Genomic DNA, 26,693 nt, shown 5'->3' on the forward strand with positions numbered 1-26,693 from the left:
AATTGAGTTAAATTCGGAACAAATAAAAATTCACTCTTTTGGATCTATTGCCATTTCTAATTATAACTAATTTTACATATTTTACACCGAAAAAAGCAAAATTATTATTATTATTATTATTTTTTTCAAAATCACCCTAAAAGTCAGAGTAGTAAAACCTTGGTGAAACTAAAACCAAGTGGTAAAACCCTATTTAATTCCCAGCTAAGATTTGGTTCTTGGCTTGTTGATAGGCCAAACCAAGCCTCAAACAGAGCCACCCATGGCTATCCTCGCGTTTCCCTTTGTCATCTCCTTTTTGAAGCCCCACGCTTCCCACCTCTGTCTGCTGCGCGTCGCCAAGCCAAACGTTCGTCTTTTCAAGACGCCACCACCGTTGAGCCGCCGCTACTTCAGTCGAACAACCGCCTCTACAGTCAACACTTCTTCACTTCAACAACATTCATCGACAAACGCCGAGCCAAAGAAAGCTTGTGTTCTCACATTTCAACAGGCCGTTCAAAGACTCCAGGTTTGGAATAGCACTGATTATCACTCTGTTAATTAAATTATTTAGTGACGAAAATTGGTATAATTGTTGCTAATTTGGTAGGAATATTGGGCGTCGGTTGGATGCGCTGTAATGCAATGCAGCAACACGGAGGTAATGTTAACGGTAACAGCGTTGTTTCATTGACGTAATTATTTATTTATTTTTTCGTTGTATTCCTTTTTTTTTCTTTGTTGGCAGAAACTTTTTTGCTGGATTTTTAATTTTTTGTCAATTGTTAAGACCTGACAATTTAAAATATGACATTGTGACATGATAGGAACACAAAGGTGATAGTTTAAAATTTTAATAATAACATGTTTTCATGTCAACAAGACATGTAATTTTTATGTGAAACACAATATGGATATACGAATTTTAATATTTTACATTACACAAATACATGAACTGTTAGGTCTAAGTGTCATTACCCTAATTGTTTTTTTGTCATTATGTTCTTTTTTTTTTTTTTTTGCGATGCATTTTTTAATTCTTATTAATTGACAGTCAGTTTCATTAAAATTTTGTTTGTAATGAATAGGTTGGAGCTGGGACTATGAATCCTTTGACATACTTAAGAGTTCTTGGTCCGGAACCATGGAATGTCGCGTAAGTATACTTATGGTTGCAAGTTTCTTGAACTTAAACAATTTCTTATGCATTTTAACCCTTTGTATTTTTAAGTCTGTTTTTCTCCATGATTAGCATTCACAACACTTTTTTTGGGTGAGTTTTACGTGTAAGCTTAAATAGAACCAGGAAGTTCAATGTGTCATGGATGTTAGAGTTGCACTTTGTTTGGCTGGTGTTGCCTGGACTTTCATTTATCCATTTTCAATTATGTTTTCTTTGGGTTATTTATTTTGTTGTTGTAGTGTTAATATTCTATCATTTTTTTTGAAAGAACACATCTATGGTTAATTTCTTGTTTAGATATTGCGTGTCTTCTATTAATGCATCATTGTACATGTAATATCTAATAACTAATTGATAATTTGGAGTTTTCTATTGAAGGTATGTGGAGCCTAGCATCCGGCCAGATGATAGTCGTTATGGGGAAAATCCTAACAGGCTCCAACGCCACACTCAATTTCAGGTTTGTGTGATTTATTGAATAGATTGTGTTTTTGATATTTTAATGATTTATGAAATTTCTTTTTGCAGTTTCCTTTTGTTTTTTCCCACCTTTTCCTTGAATGATTTCAGGTTATACTGAAGCCTGATCCGGGAAATTCGCAAGACCTCTTTATTCGTAGCCTTTCTGCATTAGGTATTTGGTTGACCTCCTTTTCTTCCATTCATGGTAAAAGCTTTGCTATGTAAATTTTTGTTCCTACTTGTAAGTTGCCATAATTCGCTAATGCTGCCTTTTTTGTAGTTTGTGCTAATCTTATCCATACTATTTATCTTTGTGGAACTTGGTCTAGTTTGTAAGATAGCTTCCTCCTTGTATAGCCTAATGATTGGACCAAAAATAAAGAAATAGTTATATTTTTTGTTGGTAAGCTGACAATTTCTCCAGCTTTGAGCTTTGGCATAATAACTAGATTTTTGCTTAAATATATTTGTACTGCACATGTAAAACTGACAGTTTTTATAATGTAAAAGTGAATTGCCTTGGAAGCATTGCTCATATCTTTGGGGTCATGCACTTGGGGGGTGTATGCTGTTTCTAATAACTTTGTGTCTCTAAGATACCAGCCAATTAGTTAAAAATCAACTGTTCCTATATATTTTTTACTAAATACTTGCTAAATTGTTTAGAGCATTCTCTAAATTTTGATAAATTAATTGGTTTAAGGATGCTCAAAGTCAGACACCATCTTCTTTCCTTTCAAATTAGGTGGTCTAGGACTTAAAACTTTATGTTATGTACCTTTTAATTGGTCTTTGATAATTCTCCTTAAGTTCCCAAAATGGAATGCAAATGGTATAAAGTAAAATAAGTTATTTTTTGTTTTGTGGGTACTACATATATTTTGATCATGAATGGCCATATATGTTCCAACATGTATTCTATGATATTCTTCCTTGTGTAACAGGTATTGATGTTAGTGAACATGATATACGGTTTGTCGAGGACAATTGGGAGAGCCCGGTAATATAATCTATTTTCATGGTGGTTTTTTATGTGTATGCATGTTTTCCTCTCTATATGGTTTTAGTAATTGGTTAAAGCCAGCTTCCCTCCTAATTTTAAGCACTTTAAAACTATGATATTTTCAGCATCACTTCTGTTATTGACTTCACACATGCTTACAGGTACTTGGTGCGTGGGGTTTGGGCTGGGAAATCTGGATGGATGGGATGGAGATCACACAATTCACCTACTTCCAGCAGGTTTGTTCTTTGACTTCTACCCGTTGAAATGTTTTTCTTTTTGAAAGTTGTGACTCTCACTCTCAGACTGCATTATATAGTTTTCTCCAATTTTTCAAAGTTATCTGAATTTCATGAGTTATTCTCTCTGTCTTTCAGGCTGGAAGTCTTCAGTTGTCACCAATATCTGTTGAAATTACATATGGCCTTGAGCGTATACTTATGTTACTTCAGGTGAATTTCATAACATTATTCATCTTTCTGCTCTTTTGCTTTATATTATTTTTTTAATCTGCCTAAAGTTACTTAAGTTATGATTTGCAGGGTGTTGACCATTTCAAGAAAATTCAGTATGCTGATGGGATCACATATGGGGAACTTTTCATGGAAAATGAGTAAATTTTATCATCTTTTTCTTTTCAGAATATGTATGCTCTTTTAGCTTGAAGAGTTGTGTTGCAAGTTTCATAGCTTGATGCACATTGATTCTCCTAAGAAACCCTGACTTAGATTGTCTTCTTTAATTTATTATTCCCATTTCATTCATCAGAGTCTGCAACCTAATGGTTGGAAATGCTATTGTCTTTCTGTTTATGTAAAATGCAAATAAATGTTATATTGTTCTTTCAGGAAGGAGATGAGTGCTTATTATTTAGAACATGCCAGTGTTCATCATATTCAAAAACATTTTGATTTTTTTGAGGAAGAAGCTCGTTCCTTACTTGCTTCAGGATTGGCAATCCCTGCGTATGTTTAATAATGTTTTGATGTTTCCTTGTATTCCTATCTTTTCCTTGCTTACTTTCTTTTTAAGTTAACGTTTTTCTCAACAACATGCTAGGTATGACCAGCTTCTGAAGACATCTCATGCTTTTAATATCTTGGACTCTAGAGGCTTTGTTGGAGTAACAGAGCGTGCTCGTTATTTCGGTCGCATGCGCAGGTATGGTTCTTTTCTGGCTTATATCAATTTTTTCACATTGGAAACTAATGAGATAGCAGAAGGAGGCTACATATGTTCAGTACACTTTCAATCCTGTAGAAGAAGGTCCAGTATGTGAAACCTTTGAAAGGACATTCTACATTTATGTTTGTCTATGACAGAAAAATTTGCAACAGACATGGACTGCATGATTGATAGATAATTGATCCCCCCTTGAACTAATGAAATTGCTCTGTCCATTTTATTGTTTTTCCTTACTTGTCTGGTCCCACATCTCTTATGGTGTTTGTCATTTTTTATTTATCAGTTTAGCCCGCCAATGTGCCCAACTCTGGTTAAAGACACGAGAATCTCTTGGACATCCTTTGGGTGTTGTCTTTGAATCTGTTGATCATGTATGTCCTAAAGATGTTCGGGAGGCAGCAGTCATAAAGGTTAGTCTGAATATGTCATCTTTTTCTTCTTTCTTTCATCACTTTTCTTATTGTAGCACTTATTAGGCTGTTGAGAGCTTACTTGTAATTAATGTCTTATTCCATTGTCTTTGGGGCTTTCCAATGTTCTGCATTTTTAGTACAGACCTTTGATCTTTTTTTCTTTTCTTGTTCTCACTCAGCTCTATGGTCCTCTCTAGTTGAAACTTGAAATTGTTCCAGTACGCTTATTTATCCAACTATAGCTTTTCCATATTGAAAATTTTATTAACTGCTACTTCACTAGTTTCTTTTAAGATTCTACTTTCTTGAGTGTTTGATAATCATATCTCTAAAATTAAACCACGATGTTTCTAAACGTATTTTCACATTTATCAATATCGTTTGTTTATCTTAATTATGTTTTACAGGTGCATCATGATCCAAGATTGTTTGTTCTTGAAATTGGGACTGAAGAGATGCCACCTCATGATGTAGTTAACGCATGCCAACAAGTATGATTATTATTTTTTTGGAGCATGCATCTTTCTCTTTCTGATATGTTGTGTATCCAATTTAAATTTTACTGACCATTTTATATGATTCCTTCTGGAGCTTTACAGGAAATGCATTTGGCATATTGTTTTTCTCATTTCTTTCTTTGTTTTTTTACTTGTAGAATTTTGGATAGATGCTTGTTTAATTTAATATTTGTTGTTGACTGATAGTGTGCTTCTGGTCATTGCAGCTTAAAGATTTAGTATCACAGCTGCTGGAAAAACAGAGACTGAACCATGGTGGCATACAGTCTTTTGGCACTCCTCGCAGACTAGTGGTAAAGCTATGTGTTACACAGTTTTGCAGTCTATTGACAGTTTCTTATTTTGCAAGTGTATTTAAATAATCTGTTTGTTTTGAGAATACTCTGCTTTAAGTTGAGTGGTTTAAATCCTGAATTGTGTTGTATAAGTTGGGTTTATGCTTTATAGTCTCGAAAGAGTGTCTAAAAAGCTGATTACAGGAGTACTTTTATCATAATCTTTAACCTCATTGTCAATATATTAATTGATGTGTTAGAATCCCATATGATAATTGATTCAAGTGAACACATCATGATATAACAGGGCATTCTTTGTGTGAAAAAGCCTTGAGTGTATCATAGAGGTGCATTTCTCAGAATTGTTAAATGTTTATTGTGATGCATTACTGTGACACTAGACTTTGTATATGTCATTATTTTTTAGTGTAAGTTCCTGTCATTATCAGCGTGTACACCAGCAAGATTCTTCAATGCTTTTATATGTGACATAACCTAAGCTTTGTTGTCATTTCAGATATCTGTTGAGAGTCTTTGTCCAAAGCAAGCAGAGAGTGAGGTTGAGGTTCGGGGACCTCCCGTTTCGAAAACCTTTGACCAACAGGGAAATCCTACAAAGGTTTTAGTTGTCTTCTTATTTTGTTTTGCCAATTGTTTTTGAGCTGAAGGAAGTTTGATGTTTTGTACAGTGATTTTGGTTGTTGGAAGTATAACTTCAGTAGCAAAGATTCTAGCATTTCTGTAGGAGTTTTGCATTTGTCCTTTGTATTTTGGTTTCTACCCATATGAAATTTGTTATTTACTGCAGGCTGCTGAGGGTTTTTGCCGCAGATATGCTGTTCCACTGGACTCTTTGTTCAGAAAGGTTGATGGTGAGTCAATTTTGAGTCATGCATAACACTTGATTTTCAGTATTCTATGCTTCATCTGTTTTCTAGGAAAACTTATTTAATGTAACCAATTACAATCATGATAAAAACATCATATAGGGAGGAAACAATAGGCATTGCATATTTCTTCTCCAACACTCATTGTGATCTCCAAAGTTCTGTGTCATGTTGAAAAAAGAATATTGTTTTTATTGTTTGGTCAACTAAAAAATGCATCTTACATTCTCACTGGTCTAAATTCCACAAATTCAGAACAATTGATTTGTACCTACTTAGTCCAAATTCTTGTCTTACAGTTACTTTATTGATGAGAGAAATTTATTATCTCTTCAGGTACATTATGCACTTTAGAACAGTCCATGCCGTACATTAGTGGACCAAATTATCACAGAATATCTCTAGTACTGTACCATGCAATATTGTTTCATGTTTAGATGGCATCTTTGAATTTTGCTTTATCTAGAAAATGATGAAGAAAATTTTATTTGTTGTCTGTCAAAAACGTGATCATCTTCCATTTTAATGGAAAAGGATTTGGTTGCATATAAACCTAATATTTGTTTTGGCATCAGTTTGTTCCCATTGTTGCAAAAAGAATTGATCATGATTACTTAAGAATTTGTTGCTTTATTCTTGTAATAAATGCTTTGCAGGGAAAACAGAGTATGTGTATGCTCGTGTCAAAGAATCTGCTCGAGTTGCTTTGGAGGTTCGAATGCTGATTTCTCTCTTTTGCTTCTTGTATCAGAGAGTTTTTGTCAATTGATGGTCCTTTGTTTTCTGTGTTCTTTTGATTTATATCATTTAAACTAGCTCATTCTTGCCAGGTCATCTCTGGCATTTTGAGTTATTTATCATTGTAATCATCTATTTTATATGTTAGGTTTTATCTGAAGAGTTACCTGGAATCCTTGCTAAAATATCTTTCCTGAAGTCAATGCGCTGGAACTCCCAGGTATTTGCTTTTCTTTCTTTTTTATCCTTTTATTCTCATGTCTATGTGAGCAGTGGATATTCTATCCAAGGCTTGGCCTTTTCTTCTCTGTTTTAGTCATCCATATTTTGTGGATACTATGGTTATTGTTACCAGTTTAGAATTATCCAAAATAACATCTAATGGTTTCTATAGTTTTATTTTATAAAAGATATTCTTTTTCCCCTGCTTTCTTAATATAGGTCATGTTCAGCAGACCTATTCGTTGGATTATGTCCCTCCATGGAGATGCAGTAGTTCCATTTACGTTTGCTGGAATTTTGAGGTAATTGTAATATGTATTGCCACTGTAGCCTCTCCTCTTTACTCTCAGCAAATTCTTACTTTCTACTTACCATTTTCAATTTTGGTATGTAGTGGAAACTTATCTTATGGCCTTCGTAATACTCCAGCAGCTACTGTCATGGTATGTATGGTAACTTGTTTATTGTTTACACCAGCTTTTTCTGGTTTTTATATGAAGTATTGAAAGATTATTTTTTCTGTTGTGGTATCTTTTAAGTGTTATGATGCAATTATGAAATCACTCCATCACCTTCCCATATGATTATTAAGTGGCCAGAGTTAAGCAACTGGAACCTAACAATTCATTTTGAAGTGCTTATGGAAAACTCATTAGAGAGCTGCTCAACTTTATTGGGCATTAGAAAGCACCCTCGTGGTGCTTGCATTTGCATCACTTGTTTTAAATGTCTATTGATTTTAGCTCTGAAATGCTTTCAACAGGTAGAAAGTGCAGAATCTTATCCTAGTATAATGAAGAATGCTGGAATTAATATTGAAATTGAGGTATCATGAAGTAATTTGTTGCACTTTGTTTCCCTTCAGGAGTTCCATTTTTTTCTCTTATCAGGATTATCTTTGAGTATATAAACTTATCTTTTCTTTCTTCCTAGACTCTAAAGGGGAACTAAATGTCTATTGACAGGATAGAAAGAAAAAGATTTTGGAGCGCTCTAATTTATTAGCAAAAAGTGTCAATGGAAACATAGTTATTCAGGAAAGCTTGCTCAGTGAGGTAATTGTTGGAGGTATCAGTTGCTGCTCTCTCTGGTGAATTCTCTTGCAAAGAGACTTGTTCTTACAGTATTTTAATATTCTAGGTTGTAAATCTTGTTGAGGCACCTGTTCCAGTGCTTGGAAAGTTTAATGAGTCCTTCTTAGAACTTCCAGACGAACTTTTAACTATGGTAAGATTTTGGGAAATCCCTTATGTGACTGTTGTGTGGCTAAATTTGGATGTGATTTTTTTGGTTATTTTAGATTAATTTCACATACCCTATGGTTAATGAAGTTGTACGTCTTCCAAGGCTCGATAACTGACTGATCCTAGTGCATGCTTAGATTTCCCGTCCCATGTATTATCTTGGCATTAGTAAGATATTTTTATACGTATTAATACTATGCACCAATAAATGCAGGTAATGCAGAAGCACCAAAAGTATTTTGCCATTACTGATGATAATGGAAAGCTGTTGCCCTACTTTGTTGCTGTAAGAGTTATTTTTTGAGAAAAATTTGTCAGTTGTTTGCTCTTGATTGTCTCATCAGATAACATTGTGGTTTCTTTTAGGTGGCAAATGGAGCAATCAATGAGATGGTGGTGAGAAAAGGAAATGAAGCTGTTCTAAGGTTAGCTTCTTTGTTACTTCTTGTTCATAGAGAAGGGAATAAAATTAACATTGATCCTTAGTTAAGTTCCTCCATTAAAAGTTCATAATAAAATTTGGCTGAGAAATGATGTTTAAAACAAGATGCCTGATCAAGCACCATCTTCTTGCCTACTCTCCTATTAGATGGAGCTAGGCTGTTTGTTGGCAAAAACCCCTTTTACATCTTTGTTGGTCTTTGATAAAATATAAATAATGAGCAAAATTTTTATTTGTTTTTGCAGAGCTCGATATGAAGATGCCAAATTTTTCTATGAGCTGGATATGCGTAAAAGATTTAAGGATTTTCGTAGTCAACTAAAGGGGATTCTTTTTCATGTAAGTTATTTATTTATTTGTATCTTGTGAAACAAAGATGGTATTGTTGCTGGGATTTTCTGTGATGTCTACAGTTTCTTCATCAAATTTGAACTTAGAATCTCAATTTTACCTTTTTTGTTAACATTAATGAGTAAATATTGGATTAAGTTTGTAGTTGGTATATAATTGTAATGTTGATGGTGAACAAACATCCGGACATTGATATCAAAGAATAAAATGATCGGAAGTAACAAACCATGTTATCCTTGATGAATTGATACTACCCTGCATCTTAGATCTATGTTTGTCTCTCTCTCTCTCTCTCTCTCTCTCTCTCTAAGGATAAGAGTGCGACTGGGCTGTATATAAGGGTTAATAGCATAATAGCCTTTATTCTTTGACAACATGAAATGACAGGAGAAGTTAGGAACAATGCTGGACAAGATGATGCGAGTTGAAAGCATAGTTTGCAAACTAAGTGTGGACTTGAGAGTTAAAGAAGATATGCTTCTGATTATTAAGGAGGCCGCATCACTTGCCATGTCAGATCTTGCTACTGCCGTTGTCACAGAATTTACTTCCCTCTCTGGCATAATGGCCCGTCATTATGCTCTTAGAGATGGCTATTCAGAGCAGGTTGTTTCTAGCTACTGTTAATTGTTTGCTTTTCTTCTCATCTCTTTTTATGCTTGCATAAAATATCTCATACTGCTCAACTTCTACGTGCTCTATTCCTGCTGTGAATTTACCAAGCATCTGCTCTTTTTTTTTTTTTTTTATACTTTTCTTGTAACAGACTGCTGAGGCCTTGTTAGAGATCACACTTCCTAGGTTTTCTGGAGATCAGCTTCCAAAAAGTGACGTGGGTATAATTCTGGCGATAGCCGACCGGTAAAGTTTTATTCATGTTTTTATTACCCCTTTTTTAAGGCTCATTGCTTGCTGCGCATGCATATTAGACATAGCTAATTGACTTAGTGAATGCATGCCATGAAGGTACAGTTTCACTATTATAAATATTAATAGTCAGAGGTGTGATTGATTAATGACTTTAAGCTTAAAACTTCTGCCATATTGCTAGAGATAGGTGCAGATCAAACAAACCTGCTTTATGAAGGAAAGGAATTGACTGATGGAATGAGAAAATATATAAAGCAAAAATACTGAGCAAGTATTTGATCCTTGTCTCCCTCATCTTCCACTGATAGTGACAACTGACAAAGTCTAAGTTATTTATCATAGATATGAGTTCATATGAAACTATTGGTGTTCTTTCTACTTATTTTTGTGGAGTCGAATTCTGCTTTTAAGGTTAGTATACATATATTTTTTCAGACTAGATAGCCTTGTTGGCTTATTTTCTGCCGGTTGTCAGCCTAGCTCTACTAATGATCCATTTGGCCTACGAAGAATCTCTTATGGCTTAGTAAGTATATGATCAGTTAAACTCTTTTAAGGCTTTATTTATTTGACTATTATAATGTTAAACTTGTTAACTACAGGTCCAGATATTGGTGGAAAAGGATAAAAATATGGATTTGAAACATGCTTTGGAACTTGCTGCCAATGTTCAGCCCATTAAAGTTGATGCAACCACAATAGAGGATGTAAGAAGCAAGTTCTTTTTTGTGTCACGATACAACGTCATGCTTACTTCCTTTGTAGTGATTCCAAGTCCACTGATGTGATTGTATAATTCTAAACATAGCATGTGATTGTTGGTCTCATAGACATTGTGGAAAAACTAAAAAATAAATCTGTGTGAAAAAGTAAGAGGAAAAACTGAATGTATATTGAAAAACTGCTCATTAAGAATTATACAAGAACCTTAGGTTTATATACAACTAAATAGGGGTTAAACTAAGAAACTAAATCTTCCTAAAAACTAATCATATAATTGAGGGATTGTCTATCCTAATTTTTTGTCCTTAATTCTAGGGATACAAATACTTAATTCTAGAGATACAAATATAAATACATAGATTACAAGATTACAACCAGTTCTAAATAAATGTTTTCCCACACTCCCTCTCAAGCTGGTGAATAGGTGTTTTCCATTCCTAGCTTGGAAATAATTTCTTGAAATGTTGCACTGCTGAGACCTTTAGTCAACACATCTGCAAGCTGACCCTTGGTTGATACATAAGGTGTGCAAATCAACCCACTGTCTAGTTTCTCCCTTATGAAACGCCGGTCTACTTCAATGTGTTTTGTTCTGTCATGTTGCACAGGATTGTGCACAATGTTTATTGCAGACTTATTATCACAGTAGAGTCTCATTGGTCAATCTCACTTGATCTTCAAGTCTTCTAGGATAATCTTTAACCATAGGAGTTCACAAATTCCTTGAGCCATTGCTCTGTACTTTGCTTCAGCACTTGATCTTGCCACCACATTTTGTTTTTTACTCCTCCAAGTCACAAGATTTCATCTAAGAAAGTGCAGTAGCCTGAGGTGGATCTTCTATCAGTTATTGAACCTGTATAATCAGCATCTGTATATGCTTTTAAAACTAGCCCTGAATTTCTTTTGAATAAGATACCTCTTCCAAAATTGGCCTTCAATTAGTGCAATATACGGTAGACAGCTTGTAGGTGCACTTCTTTAGGATTATGCATAAATTGACTTATCACATTCACATCATATGCTATATCAGGTCTAGTATGTGAGAGACAAATGAGTCTTCCAACTAATCTTTGGTACATCTCTTTATCTACAGCAGCATCTTTGTTAGCTTCTTCAATTTTATGATTAGGATCTATAGGGGTATTTGCAGGTTTACATGCGAGCTTTCTAGTTTCCTTCAGAAGATCCATCGCATATTTATGTTGTGAGATGAAAAAACCATGCCGTGAGTGAGCTACTTCAATCTCCCTAGCTCTTTTATCTCAAATTCTCTTGCCAAACACCGTTTTAGAGATTCTCTCTCTTTTTAATCATCTCTAGTTACAATTATATCATTAATATACACTAATAAAACTGTAACTCTCCTTGAATCAGAGTGCTTGATAAACAATGTGTGATCTCCTTGACTTTGTTTATATCCCATTGCTAGCATCATTTTGGTAAATCTCCCGAACCAAGCCCTAGGAGATTGTTTAAGGCCATATAAAGCCTTTTTCAGCTTGCATACTTTGTTTGCTTCTAAATGACCTCCAAATCCCAATGGAACCTTCATATATATTTATTCTTCCAAATCACCATGTAGAAAGGCATTTTTTACATCAAATTGTTGAAGCTGCCAATTGTAATTTGCAGCCAATGATAACAAAATTCTAACTTTATTCATCTTGGCAATCGGAGCAACGGTTTCCTGATAATCCACTCTATAGGTTTGAGTGTAGCCCTTAGCCACTAACCTGGTTTTATACCTTTCAACATTACCATCCACCTTGTATTTTATAGTGAAAACTCATTTACACCCCACTGGATTTTTTCCTTTAGGCAACTCTATCAATTCCCATGTCTTATTTTTCTCTAAGGCCTCCATTTCTATTTTCATGGCTTGCCTCCATTTCTATTTTCATGGCTTGCCTCCATTTCTCATTGGATAATGCCTCAGATAATGTAGTTGGAATAGAAAAAGTGTTTAGGCTCACAAGAAAATTTTTGTGGGATGGTGAGAATTTTTCAAATGACACAAAATTAGAGATTGGGTATAGTGGATGCTTAGTACATTCTCTGGTTCCTTTCCTAATGGCAATAGACAGATCATAATTACTAGTTATAGTTTTAGGAGATTCATGCTCATTTTGAGAAACCGAGTCAAAAATTGTAGTTACCTCATTTCCAGAGTTAGGATCAGGTTCTTGGACTGGCACTGGTTCGGGTTCTGGAACTTTCCTTCTTGAGTACACCTATAATTCCTTCATAGAATCAAGAACAATATTATCCTTTGTCACATTTTCTGTATTTGGAATGGGTTCAGACTCAAATTCAGTGTTTGATTTGGGCTCAGCAGAAACAGGTTTCGACTCAGAAGAACTAATGGGTGAAAATGTTGAAGAAGGGGACAAAGACAAATCAAGCAAAAAGAAGTCTTTATCCTTATCTTCCATGAATGAAGTCTCCCCCTGAAGATAAGGTTGAGTAAAAAATAGTTTATTTTCTTCAAAAGTAACCTCTGCAGACACAGAATTTTTTGGTAGGAGGATGATCGCACCTATACCCTTTCTGAGTTGATGAATACCCCACAAAGATACACTTAATCGCCCTTGGATTCAACTTTCCCCTGTTATGATTGTGAACATGAACAAATGATGTACAACCAAATATCTTAGGTGTGAGGTTGTTTGTGGTATTAAGGTTGGGATAAAATTATGACAGTAGTTTCATAGGAGTTTTAAATCCCAAAACCCTTGAAGGTAACCTATTTATAATGTGTGTGGTAGTGAGAACAGCTTTCCCCCAATAAGATTTGGGTACATTTTCTTGAAAAAGAAAGGCTCGGGTTATGGCTAGTAAATGGCTATTTTTCTTCTTTGCCATTCCATTTTATTGTGGAGTATTAACATAAGAGGACTCATCGATAATTCCTTCCTTTTGGAAATAGGTGGATAGACTCTGGTATTATCAGACCTAAATCTCTTGATTCTCACTCCAAATTGATTCTGGATCATGTTTTGGAAGCTTAAAAACATACTATTCACATCTGATTTGGATTTAAGTAAAAAACCCAAGAGACCTTGATACAATTATCTATGAATGAAACAAACCATCTTGCACCAGAAATATTAGGAATTGTAGAGGGACCCTAAATGTCACTATGAATCAAGTAAAAGGGAGTAGAACTTCTTTTGTTGCTAATTGAAAAAGACACATGTTTGTGCTTTGCAAGTTCACAAACATCACAATGAAAATCTTCGACATTTAATCCTTTGAACAAAGAAGGAAACATGTTTCTCAAAGTTCCAAAAGAAGGATGTCCAAGATGAAAATGATAAAGCCAAATTTTTTCTTTATTGGATGATTTTTCAGAAAGAAATGACAAAAGTATACTATTCTTGATATTACTTGTGTTATTTGATATCTCAAGATAGTATAGTCCATCTTTCTCCTTAGTAAGTCCAATCTTCTTCCTCGAACTTTGGTCCTGAAATTCACAATAAGAGGGATAAAAAGTCACTTTGCAATTCATATCTTTGGTAAATTTTTGTATAGATATCAGATTAGTAGACAATCCAGGAATATGAAGAACATTTTTGAGAACAAACAAGGGATTAACTTGAACATCTCTTAATCCTGCCATTGTAGTAAGTGAACCATTTGCAACAACAATTTTCTTATTACTAGGACACAGGGTATATGTACTAAATTTCTGTGAGAAATGTGTCATATGGTCTATGGTTCTTGAGTCAATGACCCAAGAACTTGTAATAAGTTTAACCGAGACATTTAATCCATTTGAACCAGAAGCATTACCTGAACTAGAGACCTTACCCAAGAAACATACCACAGTAGGTTTTTCAAGGGTTTTCAATAGGTTTCTCAGCTTTTCAATCTTTTCTCTGTCGAACTCTCCTTGTTTCCAAGACATTCGTAGTGCTTCGGTGATTTTTTCAGTTGACGCTTTCTCAAATTGGGTGGTAGTGATATCTTTCTTTGAACTAAAACAAGTTTTAAGATATAACCAGAAATGACTCTTAGCAATAAAGGCTAAAGAAAGAAAAAATAGAATGGTTATGAAGGCCTTAACAGGGTTTGACAATGAAAGTCTAAACAGGGTTCGACAATGAAGGCCTAAAATAGAAGTCAACAATGAACGTTGAAAATTTTGCTTCCCAAGAAGAGCCTAAAGCTTTGATACCATGTGAAAAAACTAAGAAATAAATCTTTGTGAAAAAGTAAGAGGAAAAACTGAATGTATATGAAAAACTGCTCATTAAGAATTATACAAGAACATTAGGTTTATATACAACTAAATGGGGGTTAAACTAGAAAACTAAATCTTCCTAAAAACTGATCCTATAATTGAGGGATTGTCTATCCTAATTTTTTGTCCTTAATTTTAGGGATACAAATACTTAATTCTAGAGATACCAATATAAATACATAGATTACAAGATTACAACCAGCTGTAAAATGTTTTCTCACAGACATCAATTTTGTGATGTGGAATTATATCTTTTTTTTTTTTTTTTTGTTTCCTGTTCCAGGTATATCAATTTGTTACACGAAGATTGGAGCAATATCTGGTGTGTCTAATCTTTTTGCATTAAGATTTTTTTTTATTAAATGCTTTTAAAAATGCAGTGAATGGAAAAGTAGGGATGATATTTGGTTAGCCAATTTGTTCACCTTTGGATTGTGTTCTATTCCATGCTAAAAGATGTTTGCAATTTTTTTTTTTTTATCTTAAAATGATTTTGGTATTTACGACTTCCAATCAAATAATCTGATTGTTAATTACATCTGGAATGAAAAACCCTTGATTTAAGAATAGAACAAAATAACAAAGCTAGTGGAGGTTATGTGTATTATCAGTGCCATTGGAGAATTTTATGCAGATAGGCTGTATTTTTGGCTGCAGGTTGATAAGGGAATAAGTCCAGAAGTGGTCCGTTCTGCCCTTGCAGACCGCGCAAACTTGCCTTGTCTGGCTGCTAGAACAGCACATAAAGTAAGTGAACTTGGTTGCTATTTGTCTTAGGTATTCATTTCTCATGTCTCTCAACAATGGCCAGCTATATCTATTCATGATTGTTTTATCTGACATGAAACTTCTTTATTGATATTGCTCAATTCATACCTGACACTATACATTGTGCCATAATAGAAATTATATCTGGGTGAATTAACTGACTGAAGAGAAACCAAGAAATGTTCATTTTAATGCTGAAAGGGATTGCCTTGATTATGAAGATGTTTTTAATGGATGGACAAGGCTTGTGATTGTTTAGGCGATATATCATTGGCATCCTTGCTGCAAGGCAGGGTATGCTCACCTTATGTCCTTGTGTATGACTTGAATTTATATGTTTTTGACCAAAAAAGGTTTTCTTTCTGCGTAGAAGATGGGCTAATCTGTTACTGAATTTTAGACATGTTGGGGCATCCATGTCTGCGGTGATGGATGCTGTCTAATTGGAATGTATTATGTTGTTATTTTATGTTGGAGTCCCATGCACTGAGCTGCCATTTTCTCTATGTGCGTGTGTGTTTATATTTTGTTTTGAGGGTTTTTTCGTGGCATGTTTAGACAAAAGATGAAAAGTCCTCCCCCCCCCCCCCCTTTTTCTTTTTTTTTTCTTTTAATTTCTCATCAATTTCCGGTATCCTCAAATATTATATGATAGCATATAAATATAAATGAATGCAGATGGAAGCCTTATCGAAGGGCAATCTTTTCCCCAAGGTTGTAGAAGCATATTCTCGTCCAACTAGAATTGTCCGTGGAAAGGAAGTGGATGCTGATATTGAGGTATTATTACTCCCACGGGTACTAAGGCATTACCCGAATCTTTACATTTGAGCTTGATCATTGATATGAGCATTATCTCTGTATTGAGATCTTGACTGAAAATTGAAAACACTGTTCTTTCCGTCTTGGTTAGATTTTGAGTTGGTTTAGAATGTCCTCTTCTTCGATGGACATCGAGATATGAAAATTTTTGTCACATTCCTTATTGATTCATATAGATGCATCACTTGCAAATTCTGAAATCTGTTCTCATGGCGTTTGGATTTAATCTTATTAGGTGGATGATGCTGCATTTGAAACAAATGAAGAGAGAGCTTTATGGGACAGTTTCTTGTCTGTTAAAAACAAAATTCACCCTGGTATATTCTCAGTTTATTACCAGCCTGCAAGTGCTGTTGACTTATCATCTTTTGCCGGAAAAATGGCACTCTAATTTAAGTCGATCGAATAACACTTTTCACAACTAACCCTGAAATCAAACTTTTTCTGATTATGCAGGTATTGAGGTCGATGATTTCGTTGAAATATCTTCACAGCTGGTACAACCTCTTGAGGATTTTTTCAACCAAGTGTTTGTGATGGTGGTATGTTGTTTTGGCATCTCACTTTAATCACTTATAATTTATCGATCTGATTGTTTATAATACAGTTCCATGAACTTGTTTCACGGGGCTAAAGTCGAAAATGCCGCTTTAAATTATGTCCAAAAGGATTTTTGGAGGTTTATTTGGCTTTATAATAACATATATAATAACAAACTTCATTGGAAACTGTATGTTCTATATACAAGTTCTGGGTAAACCTTTTGAACTCAAGATCATACATTTTCTTGAAAATAACTTTGTTTTTGAACTCAAGTTCTAAACTCAAATCGAGTTGCTCGATATGAGCTTAAATAAACAGGTGTGTGACCCTATGATCCGTGATTAAGATTGGTTCATTTACAGTCTTGAACACGAACAAACTTGATATAGTTCCTCCGATGTGTAGGATGACGAAAGAATAAGAAAGAACAGGCTTTCTTTGCTCAAGCAAATTGCAGACCTTCCAAAAGGAGTGGCAGATCTCTCAGTTTTGCCAGGATTTTAAATTTTGACTGCCAACATTCTTTGAATAAACACCAAGTGGGTGTTTTCAATGGTGCTTTCTATAGAAAAATAATTTTACATCACAAAGCTTGTAAAATTTTGTATTAATTTTTATTAACTTATTGCTGAGCTGTAATTTTATCTTGTTTTATTTATGTTATTTACAAATAATAAAAAGAAAATTTGTAAATCCTTTCTTCATACTGTGAAAAAAAAAAAAAAAAAACCAAAATGTTCTTCTAAGCTGCATTTGGTAGGTAATGGATTTGAGGTTTGCCCAATTGATGTCAACTTTACTCCATCAGTTTAATTTATAACCAGTGAATAAATTCTTTTTTTTTTCTTTTTTAAGATTTAGGTTCGATTTTTATTGTTTGTAATTCTGTTGATGCTCAAATCTCTGCCATTTTCATATTGTAGACTTTTATTTCAAATTATTTCGGTCTTATTGATTTTTACGTAATTTTAAAAAAATTAATTTTAATATATTAATATTAAATTTTAATTTTGTTCTAAAATTAAAATTTTATGATTTTAATGTCAAAAAATAAAATAAAAAATTTAGATATTAAAAAATATATAAATTTGAAACATCTCAAAAAAATAAAGAAAAAAGGAAAAAAAAAGGGGGGAATTTGTGCTTCTTCGATCCTCATAGTAATAGAATGTAAAGAGGACAAGAAAAAAAATTCTCCAATATTACCATCAACGGCCAATATCGAACACGTGGCGTACAAATCGACCGTCCAAACACATTCACATTGGGGCAGACATCCTGCTAAGGTAAGCCGAAACACTTTCCATGAGTTCCAACTTGCTTCCGTATTCCATTATTCCATCCCATTCCATCCCATCCCATGATGGCATATCCGTAAATCTCACAAAAACTTAGCCCAAAAATGGAAACCCATTACCATTCTCTCTATGAATATGAGCATCATACAATCACATTTCAGTTAGGTTTCACTCTCTCTTCTCTTTTGCGGCTAGGGTTTTTCTATCTCTTTCAACTTTCCTTCGTTTTCTTTCTTACTTCACTTTTTCTCAGATCTATTTGTTTGAAGATTCTTTTGATTGCATAACAAAAGAAAATCTCAGATGGAGGTTTCATTAGAGTAAGGTTTAGGGGTCGAAAGATCGAATCTTTAAGGGGCTTGGAGGGGTAATTTGGGTATTTTTGATTGAACAAATGGCGAGCTTGAACCCTTTTGATTTGTTGGGAGATGATGATACTGGGGAAATATCATTGCTGATCGCTGCTCAGCAAAAGGCTGTTGCGGCTACAGCGGCCGCCGCTCCTCAGAAGGGACCTGCTCAATCTCAGGCTAAGCCGCAGATTGCTACTCAGGCTAAACAGGCTAAGCTGCCCTCCAAGCCTCTGCCTCCTGCTCAGGCTGGTAAGCTTATCCTAAAACAAAGTTATCATTTTGAGCTTTTTTGTATTGTTTAGTGCTTCAATGTTGGTTTTTTTTTTTTTTATATATATATAAAATGAATCATTTTCTGTTGGGTCTTGGGTTTAATGGATTGTGTTAAGTTAAAGTTACCTTTTTTAAGGGTCTGAGTTGTGGGTTTTTTCTCTAGAGTATGAATCATGTCAAGTTGAAAGGTTCTGATTTTTCGGATTTTATGTGTTTTGTTTCTTGAGCTGTGTTCAAATTGATGCTATTAGCTTTTTTGAGCTTAATGCTGATGTCTGTGCATTTGATTCTTTTTAGTGAGGGAGGCAAAGAATGAAGGTTCTCGTGGCGGAGGCCGTGGTGGGCGTGGATATGGACGTGGGCGCGGTGGTGCTGGTGGATACAGACGTGATTCTGCCAATGATGAGAACTCATTCAGCAACAGTGCTGTACCTGCTGGTAAAGGTGCACCTGAAGATGGAGAGAGTGGAAAGCCCTCTGAAAGGCGTGGCTATGGTGGTCCTCGACCTCACCGTGGTGGTCGCCGTGGTGGTTTCGGTAATGAGGAGGCTGGAGATGGTGAACGACCTCGCAGGTTATATGAACGGCATAGTGGGACCGGACGCGGGTAAAAAAGTCTTGTTTAACTTTAGCTTGATATACTTTTTATTTCAGTATTTTATCAAAGTTTTGAAACTGATACGCTTTTTTTTTTGTTGTTTCTGTCTGCAGAAATGAGCTCAAACGTGAAGGCTCTGGTCGTGGGAATTGGGGAACTCAGACTGATGAACTTGCTCAGTGAGTAATCTTTAGTGTTTGCAATTCCATCCTTCAACAGAATTGTAAAATCAAATAACAATTACTTTGTTCTTCTTTCCTCTTTGTAATCATTGAATGAAGTGAAATATTGTTTTTGCCTTGTTTAGGGTGACTGAAGAAGTTGTCGATGAAGGTGAGAAGAACTTAGGTGATGAGAAGCCAGCTGGAGAAGAAGATGCAGGAGATGCAAATAAGGAGAGGCCTACAAATGAACCTGAAGAAAAAGAACCTGAGGATAAGGTAGGTTCACCTGATAAATTATCATTTTAGATCATTATTGATGCCGCAATCTTTGCTAATTGTAAATGTAAGCTGCTAACTACGGCTATTACCGTGTGCAACCTTTGATATTGTTATATTAATAGGAGATGACTCTTGGGGAGTATGAGAAGGTGCTGGAAGAGAAGAGGAAGGCTCTGCAGGCACTGAAGACTGAGGAAAGAAAAGTAGATGCCAAGGAGTTTGAGTCCATGCAGCAGCTCTCAAACAAGAAGAGTAATGATGAGATCTTCATCAAATTGGTAAGACCCACTGATTCGCATAGTGAGTTCTATTGATGACATATCTTATTAGTTGGCAAGTATGTATTTAGCTTCTGTTCTGATTAATCGACTCCTACAGGGCTCTGATAAGGATAAGAGAAAAGAGGCTTATGAGAAGGAAGAGAGAGCTAAAAAGGTATTTTTGTTTCCCTTTATTTGACCTGTTATAATTTGCCTGCCTTTCCAGTTTTCCCTGAGCCTTTATTGAAGTTCATTGGCCCCGGAACACATTTTGAACATCAACTATGCATTTTTTTCTGTATTTAAGGGACCATATTCTATACTGTCATCAAACTTCCATGATTTAAGATTTTATCCATAATCCTTTCTCTTCCCTGCAAAGCTTGCAAATGTGTCAGTTTCTGTTTATAATTTTTTACTATTCTGCCTAGAGCTTTATTATGTCTTTCTAGCATGTGCTGATCTTGTTTTAACTTGGTGGTTGTGGTAGTCTGTGAACATTAATGAATTTCTGAAGCCTGCTGAAGGGGAGAGGTACTACAACCCAAGTGGACGTGGGCGCGGTCGTGGGCGTGGCTCAAGAGGGTTTGGTGGAGGCAATGCAGCAAGTAATGTGGCAGCACCCTCCATTGAAGACCCTGGCCAGTTCCCAACTTTGGGGGGCAAGTGAGATTTCTCTAGAACCCCCAGTTACAATCTCCATGTTTTTTTGGATTTTTGGGTTATTTAAATTTTGGTCAGGAAATGAACTCAAATAATCTGGTTTCCTGTTTTCAAAGGATCTCTGAATTTTATGTTTTAAATTGTATATTTCAGTTTCCTGTAGTGCCCCCTCTTGTCATGCTGTGATCTTACTGTCCCCAAAAAAATTGGAGCCACGTGAAACAATTTTATTTATGACTAAAACTATTGTTGCTCAGTTTTGTTTTGGAATACGTTAAAACATTTGATGCAATTATTCCCAAGAATATAGGCAATGAGGTTGCTGTAATCTATTGACTTATCCAAGCATGTCAACTTTAACATTCTTGAGTTACTTGAACTTTGTCTAATCACAATCTGACTGGAAAAATTCCATCAAGTGCTCAACTAGAAAGAAAGCTTCAATATTTCCAGCTTTAATGGAAATGTTCTCTGGGGTCCTCCATTGTTGAAGATTTGCAAGACCAGATGCCACAACACGTGTTGATGATAATGGAGGGAGTAAAGCTGATGGATTTGAAGTGGATTCGTTATGGCTTTATGGATTTTGATATCAAGAGAATTGCTTTCAGTGAGTCTTAAGATTGCTATCATCAGCTACTAAAAGAGATTGATTAATTAACATATGGGCTTAGAAATAAATCTCATCTTATGAAAGCAATCGACAGTTGTATCAGCCATTTCTTCCTTGTTAATGAGTGAAAACGGTGGATGCTCCAATGGCGAACACCAAAAATTTGAAATGTCTTGTCTGTCCATTTTGCTTAAGTACGGTTGAATTTGAGGAATAATTATAGTTGGTAATGATATATTAATATCTATAATTATTGAATTCGATATTTGATTTGATCATTGTTAAATTAATTTTAAACAATTCAATTTATTCAAATCAAATATCTTTTAATATCTGATTTGGATAATTTATGAATTTAATTATTCGATTTGAATAATTTATAAGTTTAATTAAATTTTTAAGTATTAATATATTTTTATTATTTTAATTAAAATTTTGTTTTATTATTATTATATATTCGATTAAAATAATTTATAAATTTAATTATTAAATTAAATAATTTATGAATTTAATTAAAATTTTAAAATTTAATATATTTTTATTATTTTAATATATATATATATATCAATTTGAGCTCGAACTTATAATCAATTACGAAATAAATATAAAAATTAAATTAATTTTTTTTAAACAAATTTAATCGAGTAATGTCAAATAGCATAATTTTTATTTTAAAATTAAAATTTGATGAAATTTAAATTAAAATTTTAAAAATAAATTTCGAACCAAATTTAAAATTTTTTTATAACGACTCAGTATATGTAATTATATTTCAGTTGTCTTGTCTGTCCATTAACGTAATAACTGTTGAAGGACTACACTTCTTCATGGTCGTTAAGTTCAAAGCACAAGCAAACTTTGGATTCCAAAAGTACAGGTTTTGTAATTGAATAAGACTGTCGGCAGCGTCAGGACAAACTGCCGCCGACCTCACACTCACACAGTCAGACTTGATAAAGAGATCATCAAGCCCAAAGTGAAATATTGGACCTTAGTTATCCAAAAACGATATCTTGGGCTGTTCGTAGAATACCAATCCATTTCAGTTGACCTGAGAGAGACAAAGAAAGATCAAAGAAAGATCAAAGTCGTTTCATTTCTAATGGTGTGCGTCTTTTATGGTCTCTGGTTTTCCCTTTATTCCTCTTCCTTGTCTCCATCTTTTCTCAGCTGACTTTTCAGGTGAAGATCTCGTTGACCCATCGCCGGAAGTTTCATCTGGTTTCCGGCGACCCCATCCTTCGATCCTCTTTCTTTCCTTCAGGTTACCATGAACCCTGAATAGTAAGTTTCTTTCAATTGTTTATTTATTTTTCCTTTATTTCCTAATTTTTCGACATTGGTTTTTTGTTCTTGTTGGTTTGATGACTTTAAATTACATGAGTTTGATGTCTACCAACAATTGTGGGTTGTTGAAATTAACCCCAGCATCATGATACGTTGTTTCAAATTTGTCGGTGGAATTGAGATGTTCTATTGTCTTCTGTTTTTGTTTCTATTATTGTCTTATGTACAAAAAAATGTGTGGGAGCTTTGATGTGTTCCTTGTTGTTCGTGTGTTGCCCTTATTGTTATCTATGTAACAACATTAACAACAAACTAAGTCTTGTATCCCATGACTCTGAGGCCAGCTATATGAAAAGCCAAAAAAAAAAAAATCATGTTAGATCGTAGTTTTGAATCTTCTTGCGTCAGTCATTTCTATAAAAAACAATCTTTTTATCTGGGTGGAATTGATGTCAATTAACTGGATTTAGGTGGAAAATAAACTCTTAATAAATAACTTGTGGTATCTAATTTTTTTGCAGAAAAATCCAATATGTGTTGTTACATCGATTTTTTTTTTAATGAAGAAAAAAATCTGACTTAAAAAACTGCCCATTTTTTTCGTTTTCCTGGATTGATGTAAGAAACATGTGCTATAATTTGATTGAAATCAGTATTCATTTTAAATTGCACATTCATGATGCACCAGCAAAATTAAGAATCAACTGACGATGCCTTGGAATTGTAAGAGTTAATCTTGGGGCAGTTAATTTGGTGTTCCAGTTAAACCATTGTTGCGGTTTCCAAAAAATGTCTCTGTTTGGGAATTGAGGGTCAGGCAGGCCTGTTTTGTAGAAACCAACTTTATGTTAGGCATGGTATAATTGGAAATGTTATGTGCTTGCACCTTTGGAAAGGATTTCAATTATCTGATTGCACTCTTTTGCAGTGACTATCTGTTCAAGCTTCTGCTTATTGGAGATTCTGGTGTTGGAAAATCTTGTCTTCTTTTAAGATTTGCTGTAAGTTTCTTGACTTAAATTGGAATTCGAAAGTAAATGCCTTTACTTTTTAGAGATCTATTTACCTTTTCACACATTCCTTGATGTTTACGTGATTGCCTCGAATGTTTCATTTCATGTTTGATGTTATAGATTGTAGTAATGATTCATTAAAAAGTTTTATTGCATATACAATGTATCAATGAGTAAAATTTATATTGGCATCACAATCTTCTCGCTGTTTTTAGTTGTGTATTGGATATATAAAAAATCCGGATATTTTCAGATGGTTATGCAGGACTAAATCCTGAACTTGATCACTTTGTAATTTCTTTATGCAGGATGATTCGTACATAGAAAGTTACATAAGCACCATTGGGGTTGATTTTGTGAGTAAACAGTACTTAGTGCTAACTGGACTTTTAAATGCCTAAACTTATAGCAATTATTCTAATTTTGTGTCTTCTCAATTTCTTTTTTGGTAGAAAATACGCACTGTGGAGCAGGACGGGAAGACCATTAAACTTCAAATTGTATGTTTTCGCATGCTGTACTGCTTTTTCTTTTTATTTAATTTATTTCTTTGAATATTTTCTGTCCTAGGTTATTTTGGGGTAATATGCCTGGCCGGACAATGGGCTGTCTGTTTACCCTCTTCTTTTGCTGCTACTGTTTCCTTTTGTATTTTTTTGATTTTATCAATTTACTCCTACTAAGTAGATCATAAACTTTTCGATGACTAACTAGTTAGTTCGCTGTTGGTTCAATGTACAGTGGGATACTGCTGGACAAGAACGATTTAGGACAATCACTAGCAGCTACTACCGTGGGGCTCATGGCATAATCGTGGGTGATCTTTTCCTTTCTAGTTTTCTCCTTTTGGTTCCTTTTTGTCGTTGTTTCCACTCCTTATTTATGCTTCTTATAGACTTCTTTTATCTTTTTCTTTTCCCTTTTACTGGTGGCTCCTCTATTAGATTGTTTATGATGTCACAGACCAAGAAAGCTTCAATAATGTCAAGCAGTGGCTGAATGAAATCGATCGCTATGCTAGCGATAATGTTAACAAGCTGCTGGTTGGAAACAAGTGTGATCTTACCGCAAATAAAGTTGTGTCGTATGAGGCTGCCAAGGTACTTGCTAGTTTCACATGCAAAGCATATATTAGTATCTTTTGAGGAAAACCTTTTATAACAGGTTTATTTCTTGGTAGAGGTTGTGATTATCAAAATGTAATTGTTGGTGTTATGCTGCATCCGTTGCCCGGTCCTTTCTCCATATTTGCTGCTTTTCTTCTTTCAGGCATTCGCGGATGAAGTTGGCATACCTTTTATGGAAACCAGTGCAAAAGATTCCATGAACGTCGAGCAGGCTTTCATGGCCATGGCTGCTTCCATCAAGGATAGGTACCTCTATTTTTTTTTTCCCTAAAATTATGCTAAAAACTCAGGTTGATAATAAAAAAGTCATTGTAGTTCTAGAATTATATACAGTTGATTAGCGTTTCCTTGCTGTTGGGGTTTATTATTCAATCTATAAGAAAAACCTTGTGGATCGACGAACCGTTTGTTATGATATTTCCCTCAAAAGCCTTGGTTCCTATTAATCAACAATTACTTACTGTGTGTTTTGCTCACTCCTTAATATTGCCTCCGATTGCAGAATGGCAAGCCAACCGGCCATGAACAATGCAAGGCCTCTGACAGTACAGATCCGAGGAGAGCCTGTTGCTCAAAAGAATGGCTGCTGCTCTTCCTAAAAATTCAACGATGTATTAGGAAGCTCTCTTTCTTCTGCAGTATGCTGCCTCTCGTGGCCTGCCTGTAAGATTACATGTTTCTCGTCAATGGCAAATTTATTTGTTCTGGTTCATTTCTACACACTTGTTCATGTGAAAGGCTTGTATGATGTATGATTGTTGATTCAATAATAATGTTCTTTGCTTTCTCATGCCAAGTATTCTTCAAGTGTGGTTGTTAATATGCCCGGAACTGAAAAAATTGGCTCGAGAATTATGATGAAAAATTTCATCTGCAACGATAGAAAATTTTATCGATAATTAATAATTAATTAGGGTAACTCTACCTACCAAGAAACTACATATTATATTATTTTGTTAAAAAAAAAGTGTTATCAATTCAAGAAACTGATAGAATTGTTAAGTTTTATTTTTAAATTATTTGATGCCAAAGTCTTGCATTTGAATTAAAATAAAGTTTTTGTTATAAAAACAAATACCATCCATCCAAAAAATCTGGACATATCCTAATTTTTTTTTTTTATAAAATGATTCTAAATTACCAAATCAATTATGTGTAAAGCTCAAATTCTGATTTGTTATGCAAAAGGGTTGAATTATTTGGGTTTATAAAGGAGATAGACGCCATTGACTTAGCTTCATCCAGATTGGGTTTCTATGAAGGTAGGCCATAAAGTTGATCTGCATTTATCTTCCATGACATCGTTGAACTGGGGAAACTTCTCTTAAGTCGCCTGATGAGAATTGGTAATCGCCGTCAAGCATAATTCGTATATGTGTATCCCGTTAATATCATATCAAATCCATATAAAACATGAAAAATTATCGAGAGTCCCGAGTAGACAGTTTCTATGGAGTGTAAGCCTCTCGAAAGGTAATGAAGGCGTGCAACAGCTTCCTTGGGTTGAATGGAGATTGGCCCTCGAGTGCAAAGGCAGAAGCGAGCTTGACTGCAAGACTCATCCGTCAAGCAGGGACGAATTTGACGGTGACGAAAGTCGGCTTTAGTAATCCGACAATGAGACTAGAAGAGCCGTCGCTTAATTGATAAAAGTTCTTTAGGAATAACAGGCTGACATGTCAAATTAAATAATATTTTTTTGTATTATTTTTATATCATATCATTTATCATCGTATTTAAAATTATGGAATATAACCAAAATAGTTAAGAGTAAACAGTAGAATCAATGGCAGATTTCTTGTGAACAAACAAAGGCATGTTCCACCAACCCCACCAACTGCTTAACCATTCATTTTCAAAGTATGTGATTATCATTCATATGTTT

At 34.6% G+C, this 26,693-nt stretch overlaps 3 protein-coding genes across 5 annotated transcripts; all 3 read left to right on the plus strand.

Moving 5' to 3' along the window:
• The first annotated feature begins 220 nt into the window (after positions 1-220).
• On the plus strand, positions 221-17,573 carry EDD1 (glycine-tRNA ligase). Of its 3 annotated transcripts, XM_022877928.2 has the most exons (36): positions 221-511; positions 593-643; positions 1,071-1,138; positions 1,544-1,625; positions 1,736-1,799; positions 2,572-2,627; positions 2,792-2,869; positions 3,008-3,082; positions 3,173-3,243; positions 3,479-3,595; positions 3,690-3,791; positions 4,099-4,225; positions 4,636-4,719; positions 4,953-5,039; positions 5,539-5,640; positions 5,830-5,893; positions 6,565-6,620; positions 6,795-6,866; positions 7,088-7,170; positions 7,263-7,311; positions 7,632-7,694; positions 7,834-7,923; positions 8,009-8,095; positions 8,327-8,398; positions 8,479-8,537; positions 8,800-8,893; positions 9,293-9,511; positions 9,672-9,766; positions 10,211-10,301; positions 10,378-10,482; positions 15,031-15,069; positions 15,405-15,494; positions 16,194-16,295; positions 16,573-16,654; positions 16,794-16,879; positions 17,286-17,573. In XM_022877928.2, exons 1-36 carry the CDS (start codon positions 263-265, stop codon positions 17,382-17,384), a joined length of 3,210 nt encoding a protein of 1,069 aa, XP_022733663.2. In that variant the 5' UTR covers positions 221-262; the 3' UTR covers positions 17,385-17,573. The 3 variants fall into 3 exon arrangements, 2 of the variants coding, with proteins under 2 accessions (XP_022733663.2, XP_089615400.1); XR_016341438.1 differs by lacking the exons at positions 10,211-10,301; positions 10,378-10,482; XM_089759274.1 differs by lacking the exons at positions 221-511; positions 593-643; positions 1,071-1,138; positions 1,544-1,625; positions 1,736-1,799 and having other exon boundaries at positions 2,576-2,627; positions 3,151-3,243.
• A 768-nt stretch (positions 17,574-18,341) lies between these two features.
• Positions 18,342-21,024, plus strand: LOC111287231 (RGG repeats nuclear RNA binding protein A-like). Its single transcript, XM_022877608.2, has 7 exons — positions 18,342-18,780; positions 19,102-19,411; positions 19,516-19,581; positions 19,710-19,842; positions 19,968-20,123; positions 20,224-20,280; positions 20,596-21,024. Exons 1-7 carry the CDS (start codon positions 18,573-18,575, stop codon positions 20,773-20,775), a joined length of 1,110 nt encoding a protein of 369 aa, XP_022733343.2. The 5' UTR covers positions 18,342-18,572; the 3' UTR covers positions 20,776-21,024.
• Positions 21,025-22,253: 1,229 nt separating this feature from the next.
• On the plus strand, positions 22,254-25,604 carry LOC111287232 (ras-related protein RABD2a-like). The gene is made up of 8 exons (XM_022877609.2): positions 22,254-22,665; positions 23,597-23,669; positions 23,990-24,037; positions 24,134-24,181; positions 24,423-24,494; positions 24,626-24,781; positions 24,951-25,054; positions 25,311-25,604. The coding sequence occupies exons 1-8, from the start codon at positions 22,652-22,654 to the stop codon at positions 25,405-25,407; spliced, it is 612 nt and encodes a 203-aa protein (XP_022733344.2). The 5' UTR covers positions 22,254-22,651; the 3' UTR covers positions 25,408-25,604.
• The last annotated feature ends 1,089 nt before the right edge of the window (positions 25,605-26,693 follow it).

The sequence above is a fragment of the Durio zibethinus genome, chromosome 4 (genome assembly GCF_047325235.1).
Source record: "Durio zibethinus cultivar Kanyao isolate XHJ-2024 chromosome 4, ASM4732523v1, whole genome shotgun sequence".
NCBI lineage: Eukaryota > Viridiplantae > Streptophyta > Magnoliopsida > Malvales > Malvaceae > Durio > Durio zibethinus.